This window comes from Polypterus senegalus, chromosome 17, assembly GCF_016835505.1.
Source record: "Polypterus senegalus isolate Bchr_013 chromosome 17, ASM1683550v1, whole genome shotgun sequence".
Classification (NCBI taxonomy): domain Eukaryota; kingdom Metazoa; phylum Chordata; class Cladistia; order Polypteriformes; family Polypteridae; genus Polypterus; species Polypterus senegalus.
Window position 1 is genome coordinate 97,988,846 of NC_053170.1, and position 13,560 is coordinate 98,002,405.

A 13,560-nucleotide genomic window follows, 5' to 3' on the forward strand; every position below is an offset into this window, starting at 1 on the left:
TCTATTTCTTCCTATATTCATTCAGGAGCAATAAGCAGCAATTCCAAAGTGTGCTTTGTGGCACTTTAATCTTTAAAATAGCAACTCTGTATTATTTATTCATGTACTTAATCATAATAATCGGATCCCTGATTGTCTCTCCACAGTGTCTTTAAATAGCACGGCTAGTTTGAGTTTTGTACAACTTCTGATCCATATTCCTGGGTGTCTCTCTCTCTCTCTTTAACTTCAGCAATCAGCTTTGCATACATTTCTTTTTTATCTCATTTATCTGATTTATGTCAAGAAGGTGTACGGCTCCAGTTTGAAGGAAGGGGCCTCTGGAGAGATCCGCTTTTAAAGATGTGCAGAACAACGTCTGTACTTCTTTATTTAATAATTGCAATTATATCATCGACAGCGTTTTTTTTTTTTTTAAATAGAGTACAAAAAGAGATTAAAAGAACTGAAGACAATAAAAAGCTTGTGCCAGCAAACTACTACGGGAGCAAATGCCAGACCCAGCGGCGGCAGGGACTCCTTTTCAAAGCATGTCCTTGTTTCGCTCAAATAGCAATGCGGTGCTTATGGGAGAGGGAGAGCGCTCAGCGCAGATTACAGAGATTTTTTCATTATGTGCCAGATATTAATTTTTATGGTTAATAATATTGACAGGGCTATTGGATGTTGTCCGTAAGCATAACCAGTTGCACTGCTGTCTGGGAATCATTTGTAATTAACTGGTACCTGGTGTATTGGTGACGTCGCGGTCGGAGTGATGCAAGAGTGAGCCGAGTGGGCGGGGCCAAGTGGCGGCTCTGTAGTGCACTCTCCGAATCGCGCTTCGTTCACTGCCAGAAGCTGGAAGCCGCTCTTTGCGAGGTGAGCCTTCTCCTGTTGCCCAAAACCGAGCGGCGATGCGCAGAATCTTTATTATTATTTTCAAATTTACAAAATAGCAATGATGATTAATATATCCGGTTTTAATAAAGTGCCCATGACTAAAGAGGGTGTGGGTTGGATAAAGAAGTTTGAAATATTAAATGGAATTTTACGGCACGCTCTTCTCGCAAGAAATATGCGGGCGCTATGTTGAACTGAATCTTCCGAGTTATGTCGAAGACGCATTTGAATACGTGTTCCTGATATATCGGCTGCCGTTTCCCGTGTTTGAACAAGGAGGGATTATTGTCGTTTAATGCAATAGAAAGAGAACGTAAAAGCAGTTTGAACACATATCGCCGTTGTCTTCTTGTAATTATCGAGAAAAGGCAGCGGGTTTTACGGCCGTTGGCTGAACTCCGTAGTTTGAGTGAGTTTGTATGCAGGGGGAGCTCTGCTCTGTCCGTGGTGCTGAAACGTGCCGCAGTGCTTTCCAAAGAAGTTCGACGAAAGGAAACCCCGTGAAGGCTTTACCGGAGGACAATCTTTTACCGGCCAGCTTCATAACAAGCTGACCGGTGTATTCGGTTTGCATGTCTGTACAGGCAGGGGTCCACGAGTCACCGCGGAGTTGATTGTAGTTTCTCGCCGATGTCCTCTTTCCTTCACATTCTCATTCTTCCTTCTTTTCTTTTACTAAGCAGATGAAAGGCGCCGTTCTCCAGGAGTAGCGAGTCGTCGCTGGACCCCCACTATCCACTTAGTCCTCGTAGTGTTTCCCGGATTCGGGCCATCTTCGCACGGAGGCAGAACGTCCAGCTACCCGGTCGGAGGTGATGCTGGACTACCATTTCAAAGGAGGGGCTCAAGTTTGCTGCAAGATCCACGATGAATGATATCCGCTGACTACCGAGTTTCAATGGAATTTATCCAAAGATGGCTTCATTGAGCCTTTGGCTGGTGACCGCTCGGAGCCGGGCTTCTGAAGCCGAACAATGGGGAGAAGCTCTGGACTTTAGTCGGGCGCGAAGACGGGTTTAAAAGCCACCGAACACATCGCTGAAAGAAAGAAAGAAGGAAAGATAGAAAGGACTAAGACAAAACGAAGAACCGAAAAAGCCATGGGGATACAGCACCTTTTGCTTCTTTTAATTTATTTAGACCCTTTGAATGTACTTCTGTGTGCAGCGACGAAGACAAAAAACACCAAGAACATCGGTTCCCCCAGGCGTAACCCCAAAGGGAACAGCACTGTAGTGACCCCAGTGCACACCCCCAAAACCCCCAAAATCAAGACTCCTAAACCTGGCAGCAGCCATGAAACCTGCCTCAGCTATATCGACGTGAGTGAGCAGGTTGACAAAGAGTTTGAATGCAATAACACAAATCACCGGTACTGCTGTGGGTCCTGCCTGATGCGCTTCTGTTGCGATGAGCGGGCCAAGAGGCTGGACCAGAGCAGCTGCAAGAACACCATACCTCCGATCCGAGTGGAAACCACGACGCCAGGTCCGGTGGAAATAGACAACAGCGACGTGTACGACCCCAGGTTGGACCAGACTAACACCACCGTTTACATCACGTGCGGCGTCATAGCCTTCATCATTATTGCCGGGATTGCTGCGAAAGTCGCCTACGACAAAACCACAAGCCCCCCTCAGGAAATGAACGTGCACAGGTAGGCTGGCCAAGTCCCACACCTTTTACCTGTCCCAAGTTTGAATTTGAGAAGCTACAGCAACGCGCTTCTTCTGTAGGAGCCGCCCCTCTGTTGAGTGGTTGAAACGTTAGGGGCCATTGGTGCGCCACACGTGTAGATTGGCATTTTCCAAGATTCGGTGTGTATTTGCAAATTCATGGATAATGTGTACCACGACAGTCATGACACAGAGTCACAATTTAGAAAAATAATGAAACACTAGAGACCCATTATCAGCTGTTTTGCAATGCACCCCGTAGCGCTGCGGGGATATACAGTGGGTGGCAATACCGATACATTCAAAGAGCGGGCATCAAGTAAAATAAATAAGTGGGCGCAGTAAAGTAGGGTACACGGGTCTTTAATTGAACCACGATTAAAAATGGTGTGTTTTATATGAAGAGTCAACGCGATGGAAGTAACGGGGAAGATTCACCTGTCAATTCTTTATGCAGTGTGTGAGTAAACGACTGGCATTCTGTTACTACTTTTTTAGATGTCGAGGGGCTCCGGCCAAATTAGTTGCCTTTCGACACGACGCTGCTCGAAAGCGAGCGCTCGTCATCTTTCTTGCGGCACTGCCGTGGAAGAAAAGTAAACCCGTGTAAATTAAACATTGGCACACATTCAAATATTTATGCATTATAGACAGGGGATGTGATCTGAAGCGCGCAAACGTTCAACCTGCTCATGAAATAATCGGCCTAGGGTTTCTGTCTTAGATAATCACAAAGATGTCAAGTGAAAGATTTCCGATTTCTGGGAGCTCTTCGGTGGAGTGGCTAATTATGGCGTGTGCGTCGGCTTTGGCACAAAGCTGTGTCTTAACACCATTTCTCTTTTCTTTTTTCAATTCATTCCGACACGTTGTTTATCCCCTTGCAAAATTCTTTTCTGTTTTAAGCATTTTATTACTCTTCACGCCAAATACATTATAAACGTACGCACAAGCCGCCCTACAGATTACAGTGCAACTACTGGAGACCAGTCTTCTTAGCTTCATACACGTCTTGGCACCTAAATGGGATGTGTAATGGCATGGTAACCCTTCTTGAGAATAAACCATTTCATTCTGGAAAGTTGGTTTTGTAGACAAAATAGAAATCTTTAATGTCTAGTAGGCGACCTTTATGGACACAACAGACTCAAAAAACGTCAACTTAGCCTGTGTGATTATATGTATACTCTGTGCAACAAGAGTCCTTTTACAGTCACAAACCTATTGGTTTATTCATCCAGCCATCGATTTTCTTAACCCACTTATAAGACAGTGTAGCTGGAGCCTATCCCAGCACTCTTTGGGGACAAGGCAGGAACGGCAACGGACAGGACGCCAGCTCACTGCAGCATAAACACACACATCTCAGGTGCTACTTTAACAATGCCAGATCATCAGTCTTTGGACTGCAGGAGGAAACCGCAGCACCTGGGGGCTCCCACCCATACACGGGCAGAACATGCAAACTGTGCACAGGGAGCCTCTAGGATACAAAAGCGGCTCTCCTTATTTTACAAATCTATTTTGATAAATTTAAGGAATCTGTTAAAGATCCAAGTTTATTTATTTATGTGAATGATTCCCCTATCATATTGCTCTGAAGAACAGCACTGGCACAGTTTTTCTGAAGAGTGTAGAATTTTGAGCCAGGCAACTCAAATGACAAATTCAAAATGAGAAACTCCTGTCCTTTTAAAGGAGTTGACTGTGCGATTACACAAGTCAGTCCTACTCAATTGACAGCCATCAAAGAGAATCAATGACTTCAAACGCTTAGAGAATATACACTGGGATTTCTGAAAAAAAAAACAATGTTTCTGAGATACAAATGAAGGACAAGAACCCTCTCTTAACCATAACAAGATCTGAAAAACCAACGTATTTAACATGTACTTATTTGGCTGGAGCCTTTATCCAAGGCAACTTCCAATATTTGAGGTACAGGAGGTTACATGTCTTTTGTTTTTCCAAGTGGAGCACAGGCCGGTGAAGTGACTTGCTCAGGGTCACACAGTGGCAGCAGAGGGATTTCAACCCACCACCTCAGGGGTTTGAGATCCAAAGCCTTAAACACTACAGCACACTGCCTGCCTCTCATTGCTTATATACAACATCCACCTTAATAAAAGAAAAAGTGGCTGTGTGTTTGTCCAGTTGTTATGTTTCCGTCATTCAATAGATGGAGCATCATAAACATTAGCACTGCTTTTATGAAACCCGTACCAAATGGCATAACAGACACATACCTTGCATTTTTCATTCCAACAGATGGTGCATCACACATGCATAGTAGTAGAGTGCATTGCATTTGTCAATGCAACAGATGGCACAAACACTAACGCTGTTTTTATGAAACCCATACCAACTGGCATATAAGAGAAACATAGGCATTACATTCTTCATTGAAACATATGGCACATCACAAACATTACCTTATGAAAACCATAGCAAATGGCACATGAGAAACATATGTATTATCATTCCAACAAATAGTGCATTACAAACATTTGTTGTAAAAAAAAAAAAAATGCTCTGCATTTGTCATTCCATCAGATGGCGCATCACAAACACTAGCACTGCTTTTACGATTCCCATACCAAATGGCATATAATAAAGACATGCATTGCACGGTGCACTACAAATTTTAAGCCTAAGGTCTGCATTCATTACTTAGACTTCCACTTGTCTTAAATGCATAGCACACCTAATCCACCTTATTAAAAGGTGAAGTGTCTGTCCGGATGGTATGTCTCTGTCATAACATCAGATGACACATCACAAACATTAACACAGCTTTTATAAATCCCATACCAAATGGCATATAACAAAAACATATGCTTCACATTTATCATTCCAACAGATGGTGCATCACAAACATTAACACTGCTTTTATGAATCCCATACACCAAATGGCACACAACAGAAACATGATGCACTGCAAATGTTAACGCTGCGGTCTACGTCGATAACCCGGACTTCAACCTATCTTAGACGGGTAGCACAGGTAGTAAACAATTTATTTACGCAGTCTTTCATTCATCAAGTACAGTCACATCTTCAAAACTACCAGAATGTATTCTCTAAATGGCCAAAGCATATCTTTCTAAAAGCACCACCTGCTTCAGGGCTGGACCAGTCGGTTAAATGGTGAAATTCTTAAATTCAGCCTAGAACTGGAATGCACCTGCACCTCCTCATGTGGTTACACCAAAGAAAACATCAGATGCTCCTAAAACCTCAAGCTCAGAATTCACCAATTGGTGACTTCTGTATACCTGCCATTTCATACAGGTGTAGTTTAATAGGGTCAAGACTGTGGGCAGCACACAGTGGTGGCTCTGCTGCTTTGTGACCAGGAGTCTGGGGTTCATGTCCTGCACATTCCCCATATCTGTGTGGCTTTCCATTGGTGCTCCGATTTCCTCCAATACTCCAGAGATGTACAGGTTAGATGGATTGGGGATGCTAAACTGGCCTGTGTGTGTGTGTGTGTGTGTTCACCCACAAATGTCCTGGCACCCTGTCCAGGTATTGTTCCTGCCTTGCTCTCAGATGTTTGCTGGGACTGGCTCCAGCTTCCCTATGACCTTTCTTAGGATAAAGTGGGTTTAGGAAGAGCAATGACACAGAGGAACCATTTTTTGTTCCTAAAAGAACCATCCACAGGTTCTGGAAAGGACCTTTTATTTAGATCACTAACAGGTTCCATCAATAGCCATAAATAGTTGGTGATAGCATTGTTACAATCCCAATGGGTTCCTGATCTGAAAAGAACTCCCGCAGTATACAATACCACAGGCTCAGTTCACGTCGCCTCAATCTGTTGTATTCGACTGGGTAGACATTCAAGGTTTCCGTTTTGTGCATTCAATGCCCAAAGAACCAAATTATTATACAAAGAACACCTCCTAGAATGAAACAGTTCCTTGTCAAGCAGTGGTTCAACGAGGAGCCACACCACCCAGTAAAGTGCCATTAAAGAAGCAGTGCTTTTATATTTCTATATACATTTGTTTTCTGCAGCAGGAGCCTTTTATCCAATGTAAGCTCTAAATTATTTTCCAGATTTTTGCCTCCTTGCCCCAATTCCTTACACTCCGAGGCGTTCCTGAAATACCCCGATGCGAGCCCGTAGCTTGTGGCGGGGTATCCAGCCTCCCGTCTTTTTTTCCCTCCTTCAGTTCCGCCCCGTATTGACATTTCAGTCCCGAGATTAAATGCTTTCATTCAATAGCTGTGAACCTAAAGATTTAGTCGAGATGTACGAATTACCTTTTCGACCCAGTATCCATTCTCTCCCGGGCTTTCTGAGCTCTAATGATGGCTTAGCACTTGACCCCGTGGCTTACTTCACCACTTTCTGACTTTTTCTTTTACAATGACGCAGGGCGCCTCTTATATCGTAGCTGCTATCTTTATGTTTGCTGGTGTATAATATTGTTTTGGTAAGATTTCTAGGATGTGATTCTGACTGGGCGTGCCATCATCTTTATGATGAAACCATAGTTTTCCCACATTTCACTTTTTTTTATTCGCAGGTCAACTTATTATTTATAAAATGAATTCCTTTAAATAGAGAGTTAGTGTTAATATAATTTAAATCATCGGAGAGGGTCAGTTGTCCTCTGTGGAATTGATTGATTTTTTCAGATGAATGAGTCCAAAATGAAGCCCCTATATACTAGTGGCAGTCTGCTCTACAGCTGTGCTTGTAACCAAAGCCATTTTATTACTATAGATTTTTTTTTTTTGTTTACATTTTAGCCAATGAAGACAAACGCATCATTATGAAATTGCCCACACAGTGGGGCCGATTCAGATAACGCCTGAAAACTTAAAATCGTAAAACAATTCTCGGAAAGCGCTGGCCCCGACACAGTTGAAAATGCATTGCCATATAATTTCAAATCATCACAAAGTATCATTTTACTCGCCTCATTCAGCATTTTAAACCTGACGGGCACATTAAAACGTAACTCGTGGGCCTCGCTGGCACCATTCGGAGAGCATTTTGTTTTCCAGATTGTTACAGGCAGTGGAGTTGCTCCTATTTCACACTTCGCTGTTCCTTCACGCTGCCAGGCTGTCATGTCAAGGCTGCATTTTGTCCCGGCCCGCTGTTTCCGATTGTTTCCAAGCGCCCTCGGCTCACTGTGGGGATCCTGCCCTGACACATTTATGCTCACAAGTATTATTTTTGATGATTGATTTTCATTAACTTATGAATTGAGGTCACAAATAGGAGCACTTCACTTTTAGATCAGGAGCAGGCTGGTCACTCCGCTATCATCCATCCTTCATGAGCCATTTTTTCTACATACAGCAAGAATCACAGTTTTGCACAAATGCGCTTAGACAATCTTACTCGGCCTGTTCAGTCAGGTACATAAAACATAACAACGGGTCAAAACAAGTGCAACCCAGAACACTTTCATGGCAGGGCAGTATGGCGAGAGAAGCTTAAGGTATGCGTAGTGAAGAGTTTACTTACTAGAACTGTGGTGCACATGATTGAGAGGACGGACTACAGAGGGGCAAAGACCTTTCTTGAATTGCGGTGCAGTCGGTTTGGGAAATGGACCGTGTCCAGGGAAAACAGGGTCCCACCCAGGATGGCACCAATCCCCTTTCTGTGGTATTTGGTGCCGTATGTTGTGGGAAGAACTGAGCCAGTGATGCGCTGTACCTGCTTGGCCACCCTTAGTATTGATCTGTCCTCCTGGGCTGTGGTGTGCCCATACCAGACTGGGATCTCTCCTCTCAGTACATTCTCCATAGCGCTGCAGTAGAAGCTCTGAAGAAGTGAAGGTGCTGCTGTGCTTTTTTTTTGGTTTTGCATTTCGTGGTCAGTTTAGCTCCTCTGAGGTGTGCTGGCCGAGAAACCGGGTACAATTCATAAAGTGCCACTATGTTTGCAGACGTTTTAATTTGTGAGCAATATTTTCATTTTCTTGTCCGTTTCAAGCTAGTCTATTAACATACACTTGCTAGTAATAAGCTTCGATTTTTGGACACATTTTCAAATATAATTACTGATTGAAAATGTTAAGTGGCAACTCTACGTTAGCCTAGTATGAGTGGGCTGGGTGAGGGGCTGCTGTCCCATTCGTATCAGTTCTGTTTTTGGCTTAAAACCACCAGGAGAGGCTGTGGCTGCTATTGATCTGATCTAACCAAAGGGACATGAATGCATGAACGTCTCCACATGATGAATGTGTTCAGTCTGAAGGCTGCGCTGAGAGGACTTGCGCAATGACAGATGCTGTAACATGTCATTGTGCCAGTTTAGGGTGTAGCCGATTTTTATTTCTTAAAGCACTCCACAGCATTGCTTCAATTACATGTTTCTCACAGAATTCAGCCTTCTGGCCATGCTGCCCTATGCAGGCTACTTCAGATGTTTGGCGACTCTCCACATTTCCTTCATTGCCCCATTACTACCAGTCCTGTCCTCATTCTTATTCCACCCACCTATAAAATGTCCCAGTTTTTTTTCATTACACTGTACATGTGTGTTCCCTGATGGACCTGCACGATTACTGTGTGTGCTACTGCTTCTTGGACAGGCTCCAGCCCCCCATAAGCCAGCACATTAAGAATATTGTTATTAATATCATCATCATCAGAACATCTCAATTCACATCGATTACTGATTTTCTCTCCAGGGTTTGTTCCCCCACCACAGTCTGAATTGACTGCCCTGCCTCCCGGGTGGCACAGCAGTGAATGCTGCTTCAGACGGTCTTTGTGAAGTCTGTACATTCTCCCTCACTCTTAAGACAGACATGCTTAGCTTAGCTTATTGCGAGTTCTACACGGGCCTCGTATATGTGGGCCTGTGTGTGCAAAAGTGCCCTGTGCCAAGCTGGTCGGTGTTGCCTCCTGCTTTGACACACAACATGCCATAATGGCTAAGGTACACACCTGTACAACTCTTAACAGTGTTTGTTCTCCCTCCAGCTGTGTAAATTTTCCTCCAGGTTCTCTGCTTTTCATTTTACACTTCAAAAATAAAAAGGCTAGGTTAACCACAGGCTGTAAATAAGTCTGACATAGGTGACTGGCAGCCCAATTAGGGATCCTTGACAGGCGGATAGGCATCATGGCTAAGTAAATGTAAGGCTGCCAGTTCAATGCCAGCTCTTAACTCACTGTGATGCTGAGATAGCAAGTCACTTCATCCGTCTGTGCTTTCACCGCAAAAACGACATTTAAACAGGAATGCCATGTGCCTGCTCTTGGAATGTGCCTTGGGAAAGGTGCTATAAAAAAAACAAAGGCTATTATTTGTTTCTCTTGCACCCCAGGCTGCTGGGACACAAAGGACCTTGTATGCATATTTATATCATGAGTATATGGACTGTATGGAGTACATGAAAAGATATAAAGGTCTATTTAACTGAAAAAGCAGCTGGCAACAGTTGTGTTAAACGGATGGCCATTTTAAAACACATTTAGTGGCTTTTCCTCCAATCTTCATCTGAATGATAGTACAAGGTACTCTTATTGGGGCATTCCAACTCGATTTATCTGCAGGCTTCGAGTGTTGCTTTAGGACTCCTAACTCGACTAAAAATTAAACCCGGCACCATGAGACTGGCTTAAAAAATACAGTTTACCTGATAAAACCGACTGCACCTCCCTTGTGTTATTTGTCGAGGGAATCTCATTGGGCCAGGGAGGATATGTTGACCAAATGTGACCCGAATGGCCCACCGCCGCCGCCACCACCACCACATATGCACAGTTGCTTCACACCACTACATGAGACGTGTTGCAGTGTGTGAGACACGTGAAAAGCAAGGACTGGTTCAAGAAACGGAAAGCCTGGCGCATTTGAAACGCAGGAAATGTGTGCCCCACTCGCTTTGATATACGTTTATTTAAACTAATGATCAGCATATAATAATTAGACTACTGCTGTGAATAAATCTGCCAAATCAATCATTTCAATAATTTTCACTTCTTTCGTTTTTATTGTTCCACGTAACAAGATTTTCACAGTCTCAAGTGATGCGATTCATGTGAAGTCGAGTGACCCACTTTATGTCGGTGTGCTTTCTGTGTAGCAGAAGAATTACACATGCGGTTACATTCATGAGCCTCATTCATTACACGAGCGAGATGCCTGTGCGCATCTGACACAGATTTACTTATTCAGCTCCTTCAAGGTCACTGACAAGAGGGCAACTAAAGCATTGCATTCAATCAGATTATGAGAAGTAGGTGGGAGACATTATTGTGAGTTTTAGGAATCGAGTTAGACAGGAAATACTCGCAGAAACACCTCAGTCGAGTACGAGGCTTGCAGGTGATGGGCAGCCCTTATCTATTTTTACAATAATGTCCAGGAGCCAAAATGCACTTCTGAGGTCCTTATTATTTGTCAGAGTTATAACAGTCTTGTGTCTTTGGTGTACAACTCCTCCATGTCCTGTACATATTCACCACAGAGTGAGAGAGATATGGAAGGTACTATATAATAGATCATTAGATGTGAAAGGTACTACAGTATATGATGGACAGACAGATAAAACTTTATTTCTGTTTCCTAGGGGTAATTTAGCATTTAGAGATGCTCAAGAAATATAGACATACAGTAATAAATATTCTCAAATACACCCAAGAATTACAAAAAAAGAAGAAAACTTGTGACTTGGCTAAAGATCAAAGAGCAGTCCTATTGCTTTAGATATGAAGAAGCCCAGTCGTGTTTCTTGACGTCCTTGTGCTGAATAATTTGTTGGCTAAATGTCCCCATTGCTGGTGTGTCACAGTGATGATGTGCAGCTGTTCATGATGGCCATCATTTTTGACTTTATTCTCTCCTCCATAATTGAACCTGTTTGTTGATTTGGTGGGCCTCTTCCAGGTCAACAAACCACCCTGGCTATCAAAGAGTTACAGGACACAAAGGATGTCAAAACCTACAATAAAGGAGGGCAGTCACCTAAGAGAAGAAAAAAAGTCTGCTCTGCCCTTTCTCCTGTAGTGCCTCTGTGTTATGAGACCAGTCCAGCTCGTCATTGGTGTGGAACCCCAAGTACTTGTAGCAGTGCACCACTTCCACATCCACTCTCTGGATAGTGGCCAGGTATTCCGGCTCTTTGGTTCAGCAGTTGCTTGGGTGTTGCTGATGTTGGGTTGAAGACGGTTCCCAAAGTTCTCCATCGGACTCCTATCTGCTGTCTCCAAACACCCCATTAGTGCAGAATCATTGAAGAACTTCTGCCGGTGACATGCTCCATCGGGCGACACACTATTAGCTCTCAGAAACAGGGGCCAAGCACAACTGTGCTGGGAGATCACCGGTGCGAAATGCCCAGTGATTGTGTAAAATGACAAGGTCTGGCGACTAAAGTTGACAACTCTGACATACCCTACGTCTAGAAGTCATTTAAACATCGACTTTACCTGCCACTGTCTCTACTTGTGGCAGTGGAGTGATGTCTTTTGAATTTTCCATACCATGTTAAGACCAAGTCTGGAAACATCTGGCAATAAAAAAGTTCTGTTTGTCTCCTTTGCCATTTCACCCTGCCAAAGCACGTGTACAATATTTTCCTCTCTATGTCCACCCTTCATGTACCTGCGCTCCTTCCCCATGCCATCTGTGTTGGATACACTTCCCTGAGGCCCTTCCTTTTCCAATTCAATTAGGCCCGGGTGTTTCGGAGAGTAGAAGCAGTGAAAACCCAAAGCTCAGAGCCTCAGCTCTTGTTTTCCTAAGATGTGACGTTTTGGGATCCATGCCTTAGTGATCCTTCTTTAGCGCATTCGTCTTCCATCTCAGTTTGCGTGTATGATTTCACTTTATCTTTCGTCTCTTAATTACAGTGATGCATTTAGGAGGCAGGCGATTTTAGTAATCAGTTGGTTTTCTCCTTCTCTTGCTTATGGTACACTGAGCCCATCGTTAATCCTGTATTTTCATTATTTCTCTCAGTGCCCAATTTGCATCTATCCCATGGTGCGCCTCTTTCTTTTACTACACTACATTGATTTCACTATCTTTGTTAACTTTACTTAACAGCCCCAGTGCTGCAGCTCAGCTTTAGCTGGCGGGTGCTTTCGGTCTGCTTTGGTGCCCTCATGCCCGTGTTCATTCGGAAGTCGGTCGTGTTTGTGGGTGTTATTTAAAGTCTATTCATTGGCATTTGTTACTTTAATCCAGGCCTGTGTTTTGGCAGTGTGACTACGCCAGTTCCAGGTTAATTAACCGCTGACCAGAACCTCTGCAGAGCTCAAACACGCAGAGTATTTGACTCAGCAATTCTCAGCCTTCAATTTCTTTGCCATTTCTGTCAAATTAATCTGTGAATCGCTTTTGCTGTTTTGAAAGGTAAAATAAACTAAACAAAAGAATTGATGCAATAAGAAAATGAATCAATTCGCAAGGAAGAATCCAGACGACTCCTGCTGCAGTACGGCGCTCGAGGGTTATGGCAATGTTGATTTCCCATAGCATTAAATTCTCAAACCTGCTTAATCCAATTCGTGGCAGCTCTGAATGGGCCTGGGCATGGCACCCGTCCTGCACACACACAGACAACACACACAGGGGCCAGCTTGGTAACACCAGTTAATCTAACCTGCACATCTTTGGGCACGTGGGAGGAAAATCAAGCTGACATGGAGAGAACGCGCAAACACAACGCATACAATGAGTTCAGACACAGAGTAGTGGAATCCATGAGGTTACAGCCCTAAGCACTGCACCGCCATGACACTGGAAAGCACTTTCTAATGTATACAATTTAGAAAAACTGATGCTGAGCCACCACTCACATGTTATCACAAAGACACGTCACCCGATCAGTAAACAAGATGCTAAAAGCTGCCATACAATTATTTACTTCACTGTGCCTGCTGTTTAATGGATGTAAGCTTATAGAGAAGTAGTGCAGCATTTCACTGGGTTTGACACCCATAACTGGTTGTCATCCCTGTCAATTATGCATGTTCTTCCTGTGTTACTCTTTTATTTTCCCCCCACATGACC

At 43.7% G+C, this 13,560-nt stretch overlaps 1 protein-coding gene across 3 annotated transcripts in view; it reads left to right on the top strand.

Annotated features, from left to right (window-relative positions):
* Nucleotides 1-793: 793 nt before the first annotated feature.
* The window catches only part of LOC120517656 (protein shisa-6), a 196,250-nt gene continuing 183,483 nt past the window's right edge, over nucleotides 794-13,560 (top strand). For 2 of the 3 annotated variants that reach the window (XM_039740086.1, XM_039740088.1), the window contains exons 1-2: nucleotides 798-861; nucleotides 1,566-2,539. In XM_039740086.1, the coding sequence (XP_039596020.1) occupies nucleotides 1,983-2,539 (557 nt within the window). In that variant the 5' untranslated portion in view covers nucleotides 798-861; nucleotides 1,566-1,982. Of the gene's footprint in view, nucleotides 862-1,562; nucleotides 2,540-13,560 lie in introns of all 3 variants that reach the window. The other variant, XM_039740087.1, reaches the window with a different exon arrangement.